The 15768-nt window shown below is 43.2% G+C and overlaps 1 protein-coding gene across 1 annotated transcript in view; it reads right to left on the bottom strand.

Moving 5' to 3' along the window:
* Nucleotides 1-286: 286 nt before the first annotated feature.
* LOC118568960 (LRP2 binding protein) overlaps nucleotides 287-15768 on the bottom strand; it is a 37718-nt gene continuing 22236 nt past the window's right edge. The window contains exons 6-10 of the mRNA XM_036166550.1: nucleotides 7589-7731; nucleotides 7406-7511; nucleotides 4904-5127; nucleotides 2519-2693; nucleotides 287-643 (exon numbers count right to left, since the gene is read on the bottom strand). Of these exons, the coding sequence (XP_036022443.1) occupies nucleotides 578-643; nucleotides 2519-2693; nucleotides 4904-5127; nucleotides 7406-7511; nucleotides 7589-7731 (714 nt within the window). The 3' untranslated portion in view covers nucleotides 287-577. The remainder of the gene's footprint in view (nucleotides 644-2518; nucleotides 2694-4903; nucleotides 5128-7405; nucleotides 7512-7588; nucleotides 7732-15768) is intronic.

The raw sequence follows: 15768 nt of genomic DNA, 5'->3' as shown, positions 1-15768 counted from the left end.
AAATTACAAATTATCTGTAAGAATCTTTTAATAAGCTATGGGAATGCTATACACTTTCTACAAAATGGATTTGGAAGCCTAATCTTTAAATTTTCTTTGGCCTTCATTTAATTTTGTGAAAAATTTCAGATGGCTCAATACATTTTTAAATTAGCCAAATTCATAAACAAATGCCAAAGAAAATGTAAAGAATTAAACTTTCAAATTATGATTAAACTAAGTCACAGCATGTGTACTTTGGAAACTCCAAAACTCAGTCTGTACTAAGTCCTTTCAGACACTGCATTTAATAAGGCAAAGGGGTACTTAGTTTTGGCATGTTTTCAAACTCATGCAGTCCAGGCCACTGTACAGGCTAAGAGGTGGGTCTCTGAGGACTCTTCCCAGCAATTGGATTGGTGTCTAAAGTTTAGTTTGTGCAAATTACAGAATACAAACACAAGAATGAAGGAAATGTTTCTGTAGAATACCCCGGATAATACAACAGGGACGCAGAAAATAACAGATGGAGCTGCTGTGAGCATACACACACTGTTTCAGGTTAGGATTGATGGGCTCCGTGGAAATGCATTGTGGTCTAAATTCTTTGGCGAATTAGTAAGGCGTGAAGCTCATCTGCCAATGTAGGGTTCAGCTTGCAAGCCTTAAAAGAGAGAAGAGAGTCAGATATTTGATAAATTCTCATTGCTTGGTTCTTTTTTAAAATAGACAAACATATACACATAATTTTAAAATTAAAACTAAAGAATTATTAGAACAAGAGAAATAGAAATCATTAACATTTGGTCTCAAGCTGTTCTGTCATGAAAACAACAGAATATATAATAATTAGATTTTAAAATATATAGTTTTATCATGCCTAAATAGTGGTAAGGTGCATGATTCTAGGATGTCAAGTGTTTGGCAGGAACATCAGAGGTTATCTGGTTTAAGCACCATTCGTAGTATAAATTGTCTCTCCAGTGCCCAGGACGTTGGTCTTACACTATTTGCTTAGCTTCTTGCTATTGGCCAGGAGTTGTTATCTTCTAAGAGAAAACTTCTGTACTTGGTGAGAGACAGTGAAGTCAAGAGGTTCTTCTTTGCATTGAGCTACAATGTCCCTCCACATATTTTAGAAACACTGGGTCCTGGGAGAACACACAATGCTTAAGAGAACACAAGTCCAGCCAAAGAGCGAGCTAACATCCAGAGTTCCTGGCCTGACCCCTGGGGTTCTGCCGGCTTCCTGCCCTTCCTTTGGTGTAGCTCCAATTCCCCTCCCTCCCACCACAGTTCCTCTGTGCAGGACGTTCCCGGGTCATGGACCCACCCTCGTGTTTAGTGCTCAGGGAAACATACCCTGTTTCCCTCTGCAGACCTCATATGACTTCACTAGTGTGCTGCCTCCCCCCTGTCTTCACAGCATCAGTATCTTCCATAGTATACAGTGGGCTAACTGGGTGCTGTGTTCTACCTACAGCGTTCACACAGCAACGGGGCTATTTTCTCCCAAGAGGTGGAAGACAGTTCTTGTGTTGCTGTTGGTTTACTGCCCTCTCATGATGTTTATACCAAATATTGGGTCATTTAAACTAGACTTCCTCCCATACTTATCCTCAAAGCATACTGTGGATAATCTAGAACATGAAAGTGGACTAGTTTGGAGATGAGTATGGTACAAAAAGGGGTTCTATTTTTGGAAAAGTTCCTTTGTTCACCCTCTTTTTCTCACATGAAAAGAATGGGGCTCTATTTGTTACTTTCTGTTTAAAACACAATAGCTCATGTTTCTAAACATGTGGGCATACTAGAACACTCTAGAGAGTGTTGGCAGATATGGTGGTATCCCATTCCCAGAGACTGTGAATGAATTCTTCCAAAATAAGGCCTGGCACTAGCCCCTAATTCCAGAGTCTTCAGGGCCCACAGGATTGCCATGAGTTCCAGGCCACCCTGGGCTGCACATCAAGTCCGTGACCACAGAACTACATACAGAGTTAATTATGATGCCGTTCTTTTGTGCTTATGAACACCATGGACCTAAAGCATGCACAGTTTTTTAAAAATTCACTGCAGTTTCTATTACAATCTCCCCACATTCCCAGCCCCATCTAACAGTGACCACGTGGATTAAAATGCGAGAGGGTTACTGATTACCTCATACTCATGAAACTGGCCTGGGTTTACTGCATTCATTAAAACCTTCATTTAACTGCAATATTAGAGTGGAGATACAGGTTTAATTTGTTTGTTTGTTTGGTGGAGACACAAACATTTAGACTGTAAGGACAATGATAGGCCTTAATTCGCAGGTGGCAGCAAATTTAAGGAGACCAATTCACATCAAAATGGGTCTTCATCATCTGAGCTGCATTATGCTGGTAAGAACCTACCAGGTGCAACCTGCCCAGACTCCCCACAGACAGGTTATCTGCACAGTGATAGAAAACAACCGCGGAGGTCTGTTCTACTCCCAAGGAGTAGAAAAGGCCGTGGTTTCCGGCTAGGTCAGTCTCCAGTTCATCCCCAGGCTTACTTTGGAATAGTAGTGTTTGGCAGCAGCTTCATCTTTGGTGATACCCAAGCCAAGCTGGAGACACCGAGCGTAGTAGAAGGATGCCATGGCCATGCCTTTGCTGATAAACTCGGGGAGACAGTCCGTGATGTGGGCTATCATGGGGATGTCGTGAACTTCATCGTAGTCGGCTATCCTGAAGGGGTGGGGAATGTGAAAAGGACGTTCAGCCACGCTTTACGTCTACACAGAACAGCCCGTGGAAAGTTTACTGTGTGGGGAAGTTATGTAATATCATCCGCTAGGGAAGAGCAGGGAAGGACAAATTAGCCCAGAGCTTCCTGGTCGAGATACTCATAGGGATTAGCCACTAGGGAAATTTTGTTCTTATCAATATTTTAAGCATAACATTATCTTGTGGATCAGCTGAGTAGGGGATAAAACAGAATCCTGTGTTCCCTTATGTCGGGGGCAGAGGAAGCCCTGGGTGAGTGAAGTCCTGAGGGAATGTGTATTTTGACATGGGCACAGCTGTGTCGGAAACTCCAAGGCCTCGGACCCATGGGACAGTTGGTAAAGCTGTAACTCATTGGGCCAGGCTGGAAAGAAGTGGTAAAGCCTTTCTTAGGCATCCAAGTATGTAGGAGTGCTTGCAGATGGCAGATCAGTGTGTGCAAAGCCTAGCAAGGGCAGCTTCCTCCTCCCAGATGTTTACAGCTGGGGACTGCTCCCTACAGAGACCTCCATCCAAAACAACACGCTGAGGTTCCGGGGTTGAGGTGGTAGCAGAATCCCATCAGAACCTAGCTACATTATATGTGTGTCTGTATGTCTGTCCTTCCTTCGTTTCCTCACTGTCCCTAGTCAGGGTCCCAGGATCCAAACTGCTCTAAAACACAGCACCCTTGGATCATCCACTGAAACATCAGCCTTAAATCTAGACAGTCATCACACAGGCCCGCTTTAACGCGGGGAGAAATTAGCAAATTTATCTCAAAAAATGTGCAAGAGAAAAGAAGCCAGCCTTTGCAAACTGTTCATGAATATGAGGACTTAGACGAGAAGGAGAGCTAGCCAACTTCATGTTAGCTACGATGTTAGGGAAAATAGGAATATGGAAAATGATGCGAAGTTCTAAAAACTTTAAAGAGCTGTTCATACTTAGGAGATGGCTCAGCAGACACAGGCACTGACCACCAAGCCTGAGGCACGGAGTTTAAAGTAATCCTCAAGACCCACATAGTGGAAGGATCCAACCATGCTGTTCTCTGAACTCCACATGGATGCCATGGCCTGCGCACATGCTCACACAACAGAGGAATCAATGCAATGTATTTTTTAAAGAACTGTTCAGAATCTTAGCCAGGATGGGCACTTGCTAGGAATACTGGAGTTGGCTCCCTCAGTGGCCTGCTGCCTGGAAGATGTCCAGGAGGGGAAGGGGGAACTTCTCTCTTGCTTTCCTTTCTTCTCTCCATCTCTGTCACTCCCTGGGGTGAGGGGTGGGACCACGTCTGGAACTATGGAAAGCGCACCCGTAGTCTGGTGGCCACTCTAGAGTGCCCTGGACTGTTTGTCCTGGTCTGGGTAAATATATGTAGGCAACAGAATGGAGCCTTCAGGACTCAGAAAGTTTCCAAAGAATTCATAAGACATTCAGGTAAGTCTTCAAACAATACCCCAATCACAAAGCTTTATTTCAACCCCACAGATATAGAACTCTGTGTATAGACAGGAATATAATAGAATAAGATCTCTTACTAGGCATTTCTAGTGTGTCTGTTTACACTGAGAAACCCACTTCAGCTAAGAGCTCTGAAATCCTGAAGGAACGGCACAGAATTGTACTTTTCAATACGGTCAGAACTAGCCATATTGACTATTCACTTAAGTTTTAACTGGTTTAAAACTTCAGTCTTCGGTTGCACTTGAGTATTTAAGGTCATTGAACAGCTGTCATTTCAACCCTGAAGAAAGTTTTGTGGGACAGATCTGTCATAACACCAAGTACTTGTAAATACCTCCACTTATTATTCAAATAATATTGTGGCTTGAATGTGTCCCCTGAAACATTCATGTATTGCCAGTGTCACACGATTAATAGGTGTTTAGGTCACAAGGGCCTCCCTCATTCATGGCATTAAGGCCCTTCTCTAGAAGGCTGCACACAGCCTTTCAGGGAGGAAGGTTGCCCTTCAACACCCTGTATATGAGGACACCACATTCCTCCCCCCGCCCCTCTGGAGAACGCAGGCTTCACCAGCCCACTGAACTTCTCAGAACTTTGACCTCAGAGTTCTGGGCTACAGAAATGTGAGAAACAATTTCTATTCATTAGACAATATTCCTTAAACAATATTCTATTCTGTGGTGGGATAGCAACACAAAATGAACCAAGACAGTCACCTTTTGGAAAACACAACACACTTGGTAAAGAACTTCATCTTGTAGTAGTACTCCACCAGAGTCCCCTGGGCATAGACGTTCCCTCGTTCGGCTGCTTCCCGTAAGCAGTGCAGGGCAGCCTCAGTGTCCTGGCGGATCCCCTGCCCATAAAAGTACATGAGACCAAGTGCACCCTGGGACTCCAGATTTCCATTGCCACAAGCTTCCGAATGCCAGAAAAATGCCTGAGGAATCACAATGTCATTGAATTATCTACAGGATGAAATTACGAGGGGGTTCTAGAAAGAAAAAGTCCCAATTACAGTTGTAGGGTCACGGGCCACGTTTCCAGGAACTACTTCTGCAGGAATGCCCTTGACTATATTTACACGGGCACCAAGTCCACATGCTTCAAAGAGCCCAAGTGAGTTCCACAAGCCAGCATTGTTTGTGCCGGGGAAGGTCTGCTGCCTTGGGTTTCAAGCTTCGCAAGTTCCACAGAGTTAAAGTGGAGAAGAAGCAAACTGGGAACTAAGGGAATGTGTACACCTGCATGGAGGTGCACTCAGGTAATTCCACCCGTGCCGAGGAAAAGCGAGCGTGTGTGTGTGTGTGTGTGTGTGTGTGTGTGTGTGTGTGTGTTGCTCTGACCAAACACCTGGCGAGAAGCAACTTCAGGAAAGAAGGGTGATTTTGGCTCATGGTTCCTCCCTCGTAGCCGGGAAGGCATGGCGACAGGAACTGGAGGTAGCTGGCTGCTCACATCACCTCCACAGCCAGGAAGCAGAGGGTGGGTAGGAAGTAGAACCAGGCTAGAAAACCTCAAGATCCTCCCACTTCCTCCAGTGAGACTCCACCTCCTAAAGATCCCACAACTTTCCAAACAGTGCCACCAGCTGGGACCAAAAGTTCAAACAGGGGTTTATGGGACCATTTCATACTCAAACCATAGCAGAACTCGGGCTGGATCTCAGGAGGTGCTGGCCGCCAAGATCCATAACAACTTAGGCTGAACATCGTCTGTATCTGTTAACGTTTCTCATTGCTATGGCCCAATACCTGACCGAAAGAGAATGGTTTATTCTGGCTCACAGTCTGAGAAGAATACAGCCCACCATGAGGGAACATCACGGAGGCAGGAGCTTGAGATGGCTGGTCACATTGCATCCCCAGTAGAAAGCAGAAAAGATGAACACACTTGCTCAGAACGCACTTGCTCGGCTAGAGTGTGTATTTATATTTTTTACATTTATTCATTTCTGGTGTGTGTGTGCACACGTGCATGTGGTTTGTGGGAGTCGGTTCTCTCCTTTCTCATGTGGGTTCTGAGGATCAGACTCGGGTGGGCAGGCTTGGGGGCAAGCACACCTAACATTGAGCCATCCTCACTAGCTGCACATAGAGAGCCTACGGATTAGTACCACCTACATTTAGAGCAGGCTTCTCACCTCATCCTAACCTAGACAGTCCCTCACACATTAGTGATTCACATGACCATTTGCCTAACACTCTGAATCTGATTTAGAAGTGGCTGCTCAGATGTTTAAGGAACATTCCTGCCTCTTAGGAATTTGCCATTAACCCTTCACCTTCTCATTGTATAGGATTTCCTTCCACTCATTCTTGTGACACTGTATTTTCACAGAAATACAGCGGCTTTCACTTTTAATTCCCAGTGTGTTTTACTCACCGGGGTATTTAGTACTTCCTCAAACCAGAGGAAGCATCGCTTTAAGTCATGCTTAAATGATTCTGGCCATTATTTCAGGAATATGCCTTTTCTTTTAGTTTTTGCAGTATTGCGCTCTGTCGGGTGTAACCTTTCCTGGCAGGCAACAGATTCTCACAGCCAGAGTCCCTCTGGTAAAAGCAGGGGAGGCAGCATCTGCACACTGGAAAGGTTCGAGCTGAGCTTTGAGATTTTTGATAACGAATCTTGCCTGTCCATTGGGTGGGGCTAAGAAATTCTGAGACAAGGAAGTAAGGTGTTGTGGGTATCATGTGAGGGGGTTCCAAAGGAGATTAAGAGGGGTAGACCTGACACCACCCAATAGCATCAGGGCCAGGATGCGACAAAAGGGGGGAGTTGGGGGAAGCCCACTGATGCAAGTATCTCCTCTCTCCTCTCTCCTCTCTCTCTCTCTCTCTCTCTCTCTCTCTCTCTCTCTCTCTCTCTCTCTCTCTCCCCCCCCCCCCCGTCATGGCTATAGTAAGGTGAGCAATAAGTCACTGTCAAGTATTTAATATGGTGATGGAAAGTCAAACACAAGGTCCCAAAGTATGAGCTTCCTCTACATCGCTCAGGAAGTGTAAGAGATATCCAAGCCTACATATTTATTCCACAGTGTCTTCTCTGAAAAAAAAAATCAGTGAAATGTTTATGAATCTAGATATAATGCTAGTGTTCAAAGGAAGACGGTTGGGAGATAGCTCAGTATTCGAGCGCTTGCCTACCATAGGCAAGGCTGGGGTTTTGCCAGTACCAAAATAAATACAATTTTAAGATGGGATGGGGGAGGTTACCTTTTCTAAGTGTTTGGGCTCCTTCATCGAATAATACAGTCCTAGAATGCTTTGTGCTTTCACACTAGCTTTTGGGTTTCCGTTGTCTGCAGCAAACAGCCACAGTCTAAGAGAGAGAACAAGGAAAGTCAGTCTTGTCTCAGCTTTTCAGCGGCACGAACTCCTTCTTCCAGGGACTAGTACCTCTCTGCTTCATCGTCTGATTGCTTCACCCCTTTTCCTTCAAAATAAGCTCTTCCAAGGTTGTAAGCGGCAGCGAATTTTAAGTGCAGTGTTTGGGGGCATGAAGAATCAAGAATTTTCTCCATATATTTCACTCCTTTTTCCTTCCACAAAAGAAGCACACACACAAAACACTAGTGTTTAGTTTAGCTCAAACTGAATGTCTTTCTTCCTATAGTGTCCAGTGTCCAAGCCTACCACGTGTGTAAACATCACAGATCTATGCTTAGGAGTATGTTTGCTGTGGCTTTGCAGGGATAAAGACAAGGAAGGAAAGGTTGTAGAGAAGTCTATGTTGACCAGACATTCCTGGGAGCTGCGGAATGAGTATCTCACATTACCTTCTCTCAAGCTCACGTTCACTGTGTGTGCTCATTAGTTACAAATGTCCAAGATGCCAGTCTTCGTGTGGCATATGTGCACACGGCTGGTATTCTAACGAGGAGTGAGAAAACATCTCCCCTGGGAAAGGGGAGGTTTTGTGAATAAGCTTGATAACCTGAGCTTGATCCCTGGAACCCACAAAGTGGAAAAAGAGTACTCCTCTGACCCCTACATGTGTGATGGTGTGTGTGTGTGTGTGTGTGTGTGTGTGTGTGTGTGTGTGTGTGTGTGTATTGCGCTTGCAGAAGACTCTGGTTTGATTCTCAGCACCCAAATTGGTGGCTCAAAATCACCTGTAACTCTAGCTCCAGGATATCCATTGCTCCCTTCTGATCTCCACAGGCACCTGTACTCACATGTGCACGCAAGTGAGTGTGTGCTCACACATACACACACAGAGCACAACTTAAAATCTTTTTTAAAATATCTAAATAAAAGAGCATCACAAGGGCATTCTTATAGAAAGCTACCCAAAGGTCACCCAAGGTGACCTTTCCTTTGGCTCAGAATCTGCCCCCTAAGCTTTTCCAGTCTAGAAACTGTGTCCATCCCATGGCCTCACTAGTCTTCAGAAATGACTCCTGTTAGCTAAACCAAGTTAGTGGATTCCTGGCTATGGGTAGCTTCCTTTCTGATGCGTACACCACAGTGTCAAAGCATTTCTGGGTCTCCAAAGTAAAAACGTCTATCTGATTTTCTCTCTTTCATGTCTTTGTCATTATTTAAGTCTCTGCTTGAACGTAACTCCTGAATGGCATTCTATAATCCCAGTGTCAACCAATGCCTGCCATTTCAAACCCTCCCCATAGCCAAGTTTGTTCTCTGGGCTTGAGTGCTAATCCTGGGGGCAGGAGGACTTAGTAGGCAGTCTGAAGCTAAGGCCACTGACGGCCAGAGCTGAACTCAGCACCTGTCTGGACCCTTGAGTTTAGTCGGGCTGAACTCAGCATCAGAGGTCTGTCTGGACCCTTGAGTTTAGTCGGTAACATTTACTGTCACAGCTGAATCATTTTGGAGGCCACAGAAAACACGTCTCCAAGTTATCTGTCCTCCCACATAGTCTTAATTCCACAAGGCCCTTTGGGTCTCTCCCTATACTCCTGTTGCTCTTCCAACTAAAACTGCCTAGTTGGCAATAAACCCCCCACATTCTCCTTCCTCCACATCCTTTACTTCCCTGCCTAAACTCTGTGGCCCCGTGAACGCCCTCTGTAGTGCATGTAATACACTGACTCTCCAATGTACTATAATAGTAACTATATTGTAATACTCAAGACGAGCTGGCTTTCCACTTTTCAGCACTCTCTCTTCTCCACCCTGTGTGGAAGAAGACAGAGGGACTACTTTAGAGTTCACAGAGCCCACTGCTTTTCTAGTCCTATCGTTTTCCTGGTCGCCGGTCAGCCCCAATTCCTGCAGGAAGGCTTGGGCTCTGGCATTAGGTTTCTCAATGTCACTCTATCGTTTGATCTGACATGGTGACCATGGGAAAGGGAAATCAAATGCTTCACCCAGGAGAGTTAATTGTGATCTACAGGGCACCTCCGGTGTCCCCTGCCTACACTCGGCTTCATGCCTTAGATATCACCTGAAATCTATTCCACACGAGACATCACAAACCACATGCTTTAAATGTGTCATCCTACAATCTTCTGGCTTTCCTTCATTGCTCATGAGAAGTCAGTCAGGCACCATACTGATGTCCCCTATGTATATAATGTGTCCCTTTCCTCTGGCTATTTTCCATAATTTGTCTGTGATTTTCAGCAGTTTGACTGTGATATGAGCCAAGTAGAGTGTGTACGTGTGTACGTGTGTGTGTGTGTGTGTGTGTGTGTGTGTGTGTGTGTGTGTCCCACCAGGGATTCATGGAACTTTCTGGTTCCCTTCTGATTGTAGTTTTCAGGACTAATTTTGTCTCTAGTTTACTTTGGTGCAGTTTCCACAGCCTTCAAATTTTGTTCATTATGTTTTGCCTAGATTGAATCATTATTTTCCATGGAAAGATGTATGCAAAATCACCATTTTCAACAACTATCACCTTACTCTTACTATAGAGGATTATATTGGGGGTGGGGTGGGGGCAGGGAGATGGCCAAGCTCTACTTCAAGTAGTTCCAAAATAAACTGAGAATCAGTAAAATACCTTTCTTCTTTCACCCTTTATCACAGTGTTTAGCTGGCAAGCAAATTTTGAGGGAGCTGTGAGGGCATAGAAACTAAGATGAAATATGTACTTTTTCCAAAACTTTTTATCTCTCCCCCTGCTCGCTCTCTCTCTCTCTCTCTCTCTCTCTCTCTCTCTCTCTCTCTCTCTCTCTGTGTGTGTGTGTGTGTGTGTGTGTGTGTGTGAGTGTGTGTATGTGTGTGTACACATGTGAGCACAGGTGCCTGTCGACATGTGAAGAGCACAGAGGATACCTGGGAGATGGAGTTACCATGTTGTTGTGAGTCACGGACTTGGGTGCTGAGGCTCAAACTCGGGTCTTCTGCAAGAGCATAAGCGCCGTTACTGCTGAGCCCTTCCTCCAGCTCCTGTTTGGTCTTTTGACATAAAAGTCTAAGAAAAAGAGGTGGCTCAGAGGTTAAAAACACTGGCTGCTCTTCCAGAGGTTCTGAGTTCAACTCCCAGCAACCACATGGTGGCTCTTCTGGTGTGCAAGCATACATGCGGACAGAACACTGGATACATAATAAATAAATAAACAAACAAATAAATAAATCTTTTAAAAAGGGCATAAAAGTCTTGGGGAGTGTTTACAGGTGTACAGGACATAGTTGATTTGTATTTAGAAAGATGACCTTGGTGGTTCTAAGAATGACAAAGAGGTTAGAGATGTGCTTTATATTATTATCCAGGTGAAGGTCACCTTGGGTCTGAAGAAACGGAATGGAGGGGATAAAGGCCTGGGGCAGATATGAAGGATAGAAAAAGACAGTATGAGCAGTTGATTACAGAAATAATTTGCTTCTGTTTGTAAAAAGATTTTGCCTACATTATGCTTTTAACTCTAAAAGGCTATGTTTTAGGGAAAGAGTAAATACGATTTTTAAGAATAGGTTTATCATGAATAAATAAGGCGTTTCATGGAATTTTTTTTAGCACACACTGAAACCGTGATGGCTTCTTTCATTTAATCTATCAAAGTAGTATGTTGTATTTGCAGGTTCCCTTATGTTGAATTATTAAACTTCTGACTAAAACTCTAGGCTATGATATATACTATTCTTTTCCTGCATTACTGAGTCCATTTGTAAGAAGGGAAAACATTTTACCAGAGTAACAGGTAGCATGGCAATTTTTCTCAGAAGATGGATTCTTTCTCTAGTAAAATTCCTTGAAAAGTCACTGGAAGTAAGATCTTGATAACAGTGTCAGCACGGGACCACAAGGTCAGATACTCACTGAGTCTACTATAGATCCGATAGCTGGGCATATTGCAGTGAAGGAAACAGACACACCTCCTGATTTGTAAAGCTTGACTTCCAGTGAGGGATAAATAGGTTAAACAGCAAACAAATCATCAAGTAGCCATTACAACTATGAGGAAATAAAGGGCGCGATTTTACACTACAACCAAGCCAACTTCGAAGAAGAACATATCCGATCAAATGCCAGGATTGACAGAAGGCAAATGCAGGGTGACAGTACTACGGAAGAAAATGGGACCAACTTAGGAAGAGAAAGAAAAAGAGAGCACAGGAAGAGGCAACATGAGGTAGAAAGGAGTCGGGAAGGTCTTTCAGAATCACGAGAGCTCAGGAAGCCGTCCTTCATGGATGACAACAGACACAAACGAGTAGCCGATTAAAGCTGGTGGTCAATTATTTCTCTAGTAAATTTCAATTGGTCTCTTTCTTTGATGAATTCTTTCTGGTTAGATGTGACTATTTCAAAGATTTTAGAAAGACGGGGCTGTGGCTATTAACCCACCATTGCGGTAATTTTCTTAGTACTTCTTTCTAAATTTCGTATTAGATGATAATAACTCTTGTGACGGTTGAGCCTTGATGTGATTTAAATGTAAATGGGGGGGAGGGGGAGGCACCGAGTTAAGAAGCACACAGATAAAAATCAAGCCAGCACTCGGAAAGGATTTTCCTTCTAGAGAAAGACATGGAAAGTCGCATGGTGTGATGATGTACGATGAATGTGTTACAGTATCAGCTTGCTTCATGGAGGAACGGCTACCTCCCCCATAATTCCTCTGCTAGGTCTTCTATTCTTCTCATTCTTAGTTAACTTTAGTAACCAGCTGACTGAGCTCTTGTCACTGCAATCCCAATAAGTACCAAAGAAGCATAAGAGATGGCAATAATAGAGTGAGCATCAGAACTGGTCTTGAGACTTTTAACCACCTTTTTGTATTTTATTTTATATTTATATTGTTATATTATATTTTGTATTATGTTTTTAATCTTAGTGTGCATATGTATGTATGTATGTATGTATGTATGTATGTATGTATAGCTGTGTGCATGGACCCATGTGGGGGGTGAGCACGTGTCGTGGTGTGTGTGTGGAAGTCAAAAGACAACATTTTGGGAGAATCAGTTCTCTCCTTCCACCACGTGGGTCCCGGGGAGTGAACTCTGACCCTGAGGTTTGGCAGCACGCATTTTCCCCTGAGCCATCTCACGTGGATACACTCTGGTGCCCTGATAACATTCTTTAAAAGCACACTGGGTTTTGAAATAATTCAATGTTGCTATAAAAACAATAATAAGGAAACCAGCTGAATAAGGTCTAACAGATTATTTCATCCGTCTTGGATACGATGTCACTTAATAAACCCAACAAATCTAGGGAGAACAAAATCACTTGAGATGGCCTTGTTTCGCCAGATGTTAAAATGTCTGAATGAATTAGTCAGTTTCTAGGTGTGATAGTTTCACAATCATCAACTATTCATCTTCCTGGTGATTAATCTTGTTGAAAATGTTTCCTAGAGTGGGTTTTAATACCATTCCCCAAAAGCTGTGTTATTTGATGCTCATAAAAGATTGATGGCGTAAGATTGTCTGTTTACATTCCTGACCTTAATTGTTTTACTTTGTTTGTTCTGCAGAGCTGGGAACAGGATGAGCACACCACACAGGCCCACAGCTCCACCCTGAGCTAAACTTCCAGCCCTTGGTGTCACTGATGTGACCTATACCGTAGGCTGCCATGGGCAGATGAAATGGAGACTGCCTCAGAGAGTAGTTAGGGTGCTCCATGAAGACTGAGAGTCCTGCTTGAACCCAGACTCCTATGTGTGCTGGGCTAGTAACTAAGCAGCTTATTCATCTCCAGCATTGTCAATGGGCAACTGTGGGCTACCCACACTTTCTATGATGATTTTAGTTCATAGGCTGATTTGACTGGAGAAGTAGGATTTCCGCTGACAAAGATGTCTCCTAACTTTGCTTCCATTGCTTCTGTCTAAATGCCATTCATGCCCTCGATGCTTTTTAATGGGAAAGGTTCAGTCTGTGTCACCTGTTTGATGAAAGCCTCCCTGACTGCACCTTTGTGTCTGGCACATGCGTGTATCTTAGTCCATAATGTTTAGCTTCATGAATAGTCTTTCTCAGACAACCAATCCTTTTCCTTCTCATCTTTGATTATCCAGCACCTTGGACCGTTTTGACATCATCTGTAATGTTGAGGCATTAAAGACTGAGTAAATAATACATCAGTGGAATCTGTCTGTACAGTTCCCAAGTACTGAGTCCAACACGCACAGGCTGTGTAGTAAGTGCTCCTGGCCCAGAAAGTAGAGATGGCTCTTTTAAGCTTTGTTTATGTCATTCAAGGAAATATTGTTTTGTTGTGTTTTAAGATACACACACACACACACACACACACACAAAGTGTTGTTCCTGAATGTATTTCTACGTACCATATGCATGCCTAGCGCACAGGTAGACAGAGAAACAGACAGACAGACAGACAGACAGACACACACACACACACACACACACACACACACACACACACACAGGTGCTTTTCTTGAATATATTTCTACATACCACTTACATGCCTAGTGCCCTCAGAAGCAAGAAGAGGCCATCAGATCCCTTGACACTAGAGTCTCAGACAGTTGTCAACTGCCATGGTAGGTGCTGGGAATGGAACCCAGGTCCTCTGGAAGAGCAACCAGTGCTCTTAACCACTGAGTCATCTCTCCAGCCCCTGTTTGTCTTTTAAAAATTATTTTAAGTCATGTGTATATGTGGGGGTGGGGTAGGGGCAGTGTGTGTATGGTCACATATGAATGTGGTGCCCAAGGAGTTCAGAAAAGAGCTGGAGGTACAGGTGGTTGTGAGATGCCCAACCTGGGTGCTGAACCTGGGTCCTCTATCAAGATGCTCTTAATCATTTAGATATCACTCCAGTCTTCCTTCAAGGGCAATTCTAAGGATAATTGTAACCCCTGTGAAGGGTACGAGTGCACAAAGGGACTCTACTGTTTCAAATATTAGGGCCTGTTTGCATTCTAATTGCTATATTTGTAGATGTCTTAGATGTTGAATAAAGGGACAGAGACTTGCATGTTAAACATTTACAGGGAGTTGGGTAATTTGCTTTACGTACTTCAGAATGCAGTTTTGGTATGACGGCCTTTTAAAGGTACAGAAGATGTTAGCTATGGTGGGACTGGATATACATACATACTTTGGGAGAGTGGACAGATTAAGGCCCAAGCCTTATGTTTGTCAGCACCAAGAAAAGTAGCTAGAAGAGATGACTGGGCAAAGACAGATGAGAAGCACTTCATTATAAACGCATGGTGGTGACAGAAAGCGATGTGGACATCCACATTTGAGAGACTCAGAGGAGGTAAGGGCATTTCAGGCCTTAAGAGGCCAGCATTAGGAAGAGCGAGGTCAGTGGGGTTTGCTTTGGAGGAAGGGCATTGCAGTCATGGATCCCACTAAACTTTAAACAAGTAGTTAATGTAAAATATCGTGTATTTAATGCAAATAATCTTATCTACTATCCATCCATTCATTTCATCATATGATAAAAAGAGTGAAAATAAAGGAAAATTTAGGCATCTAAAAAAGTATAGGCTCCATTAATAGCTTTATACAAGATTGAAAAAGAAGAAAATGAAGATTGGATGTTTGTATGTCCTGTGTTTTTATATGTTGTCCTTCAGTCTTTTTAACAACTGTGTTAGTTAGGTTAATGACTTTTATTTCATAAATGTACATAATACATGAAACTTACATAAAATATTCAATTGGTAATGTCTTCTTAAAATTTTTGTATTGACAAAGGGTCCAATACTAGGTCTAGATTTAGCTCAAATGTGGACCATGGTCAGTTACCAAGGTCAGCTGTGGCCAAGGGAGAGGCAGATATCTCTCCAGGGTAATTTATTCTTATCTTAAAGAGTTCAGAAAGATTAAGTAATATTCACAAGACCAAACTGTAAGTGGTTTAAGCCAAGGTTTGGAGAAGCCAATATTAAAAAACCCATTTGCATCTAGAATTTGGAATTTTAGACCCTTATGGATAGGACAGATTTGTTCATGAACACAGAAAGTTATGTCTAAGTAACTTTGAAAATTAAAAACTAAGCTTTTAATTGCTATTTGGATAGCATGTGAAAGTTATTTATACAATGAGAAAAGCAATTAGAATGAGAAAGCCATATTATAATAATGCTCCCCAAAACTCAGTTTATTTATCCTTGGTCTTCAATAAGATAACATATATAAGGCCTAAAATTATTACCGATGAGTAACTGGTTATGGTGCATAT

The sequence above is a fragment of the Onychomys torridus genome, chromosome 17 (assembly GCF_903995425.1).
Source record: "Onychomys torridus chromosome 17, mOncTor1.1, whole genome shotgun sequence".
Lineage (NCBI taxonomy): Eukaryota > Metazoa > Chordata > Mammalia > Rodentia > Cricetidae > Onychomys > Onychomys torridus.
Note: the sequence above shows the minus strand (reverse complement) of the source record. Positions and strands in the feature narration are given on the sequence as shown.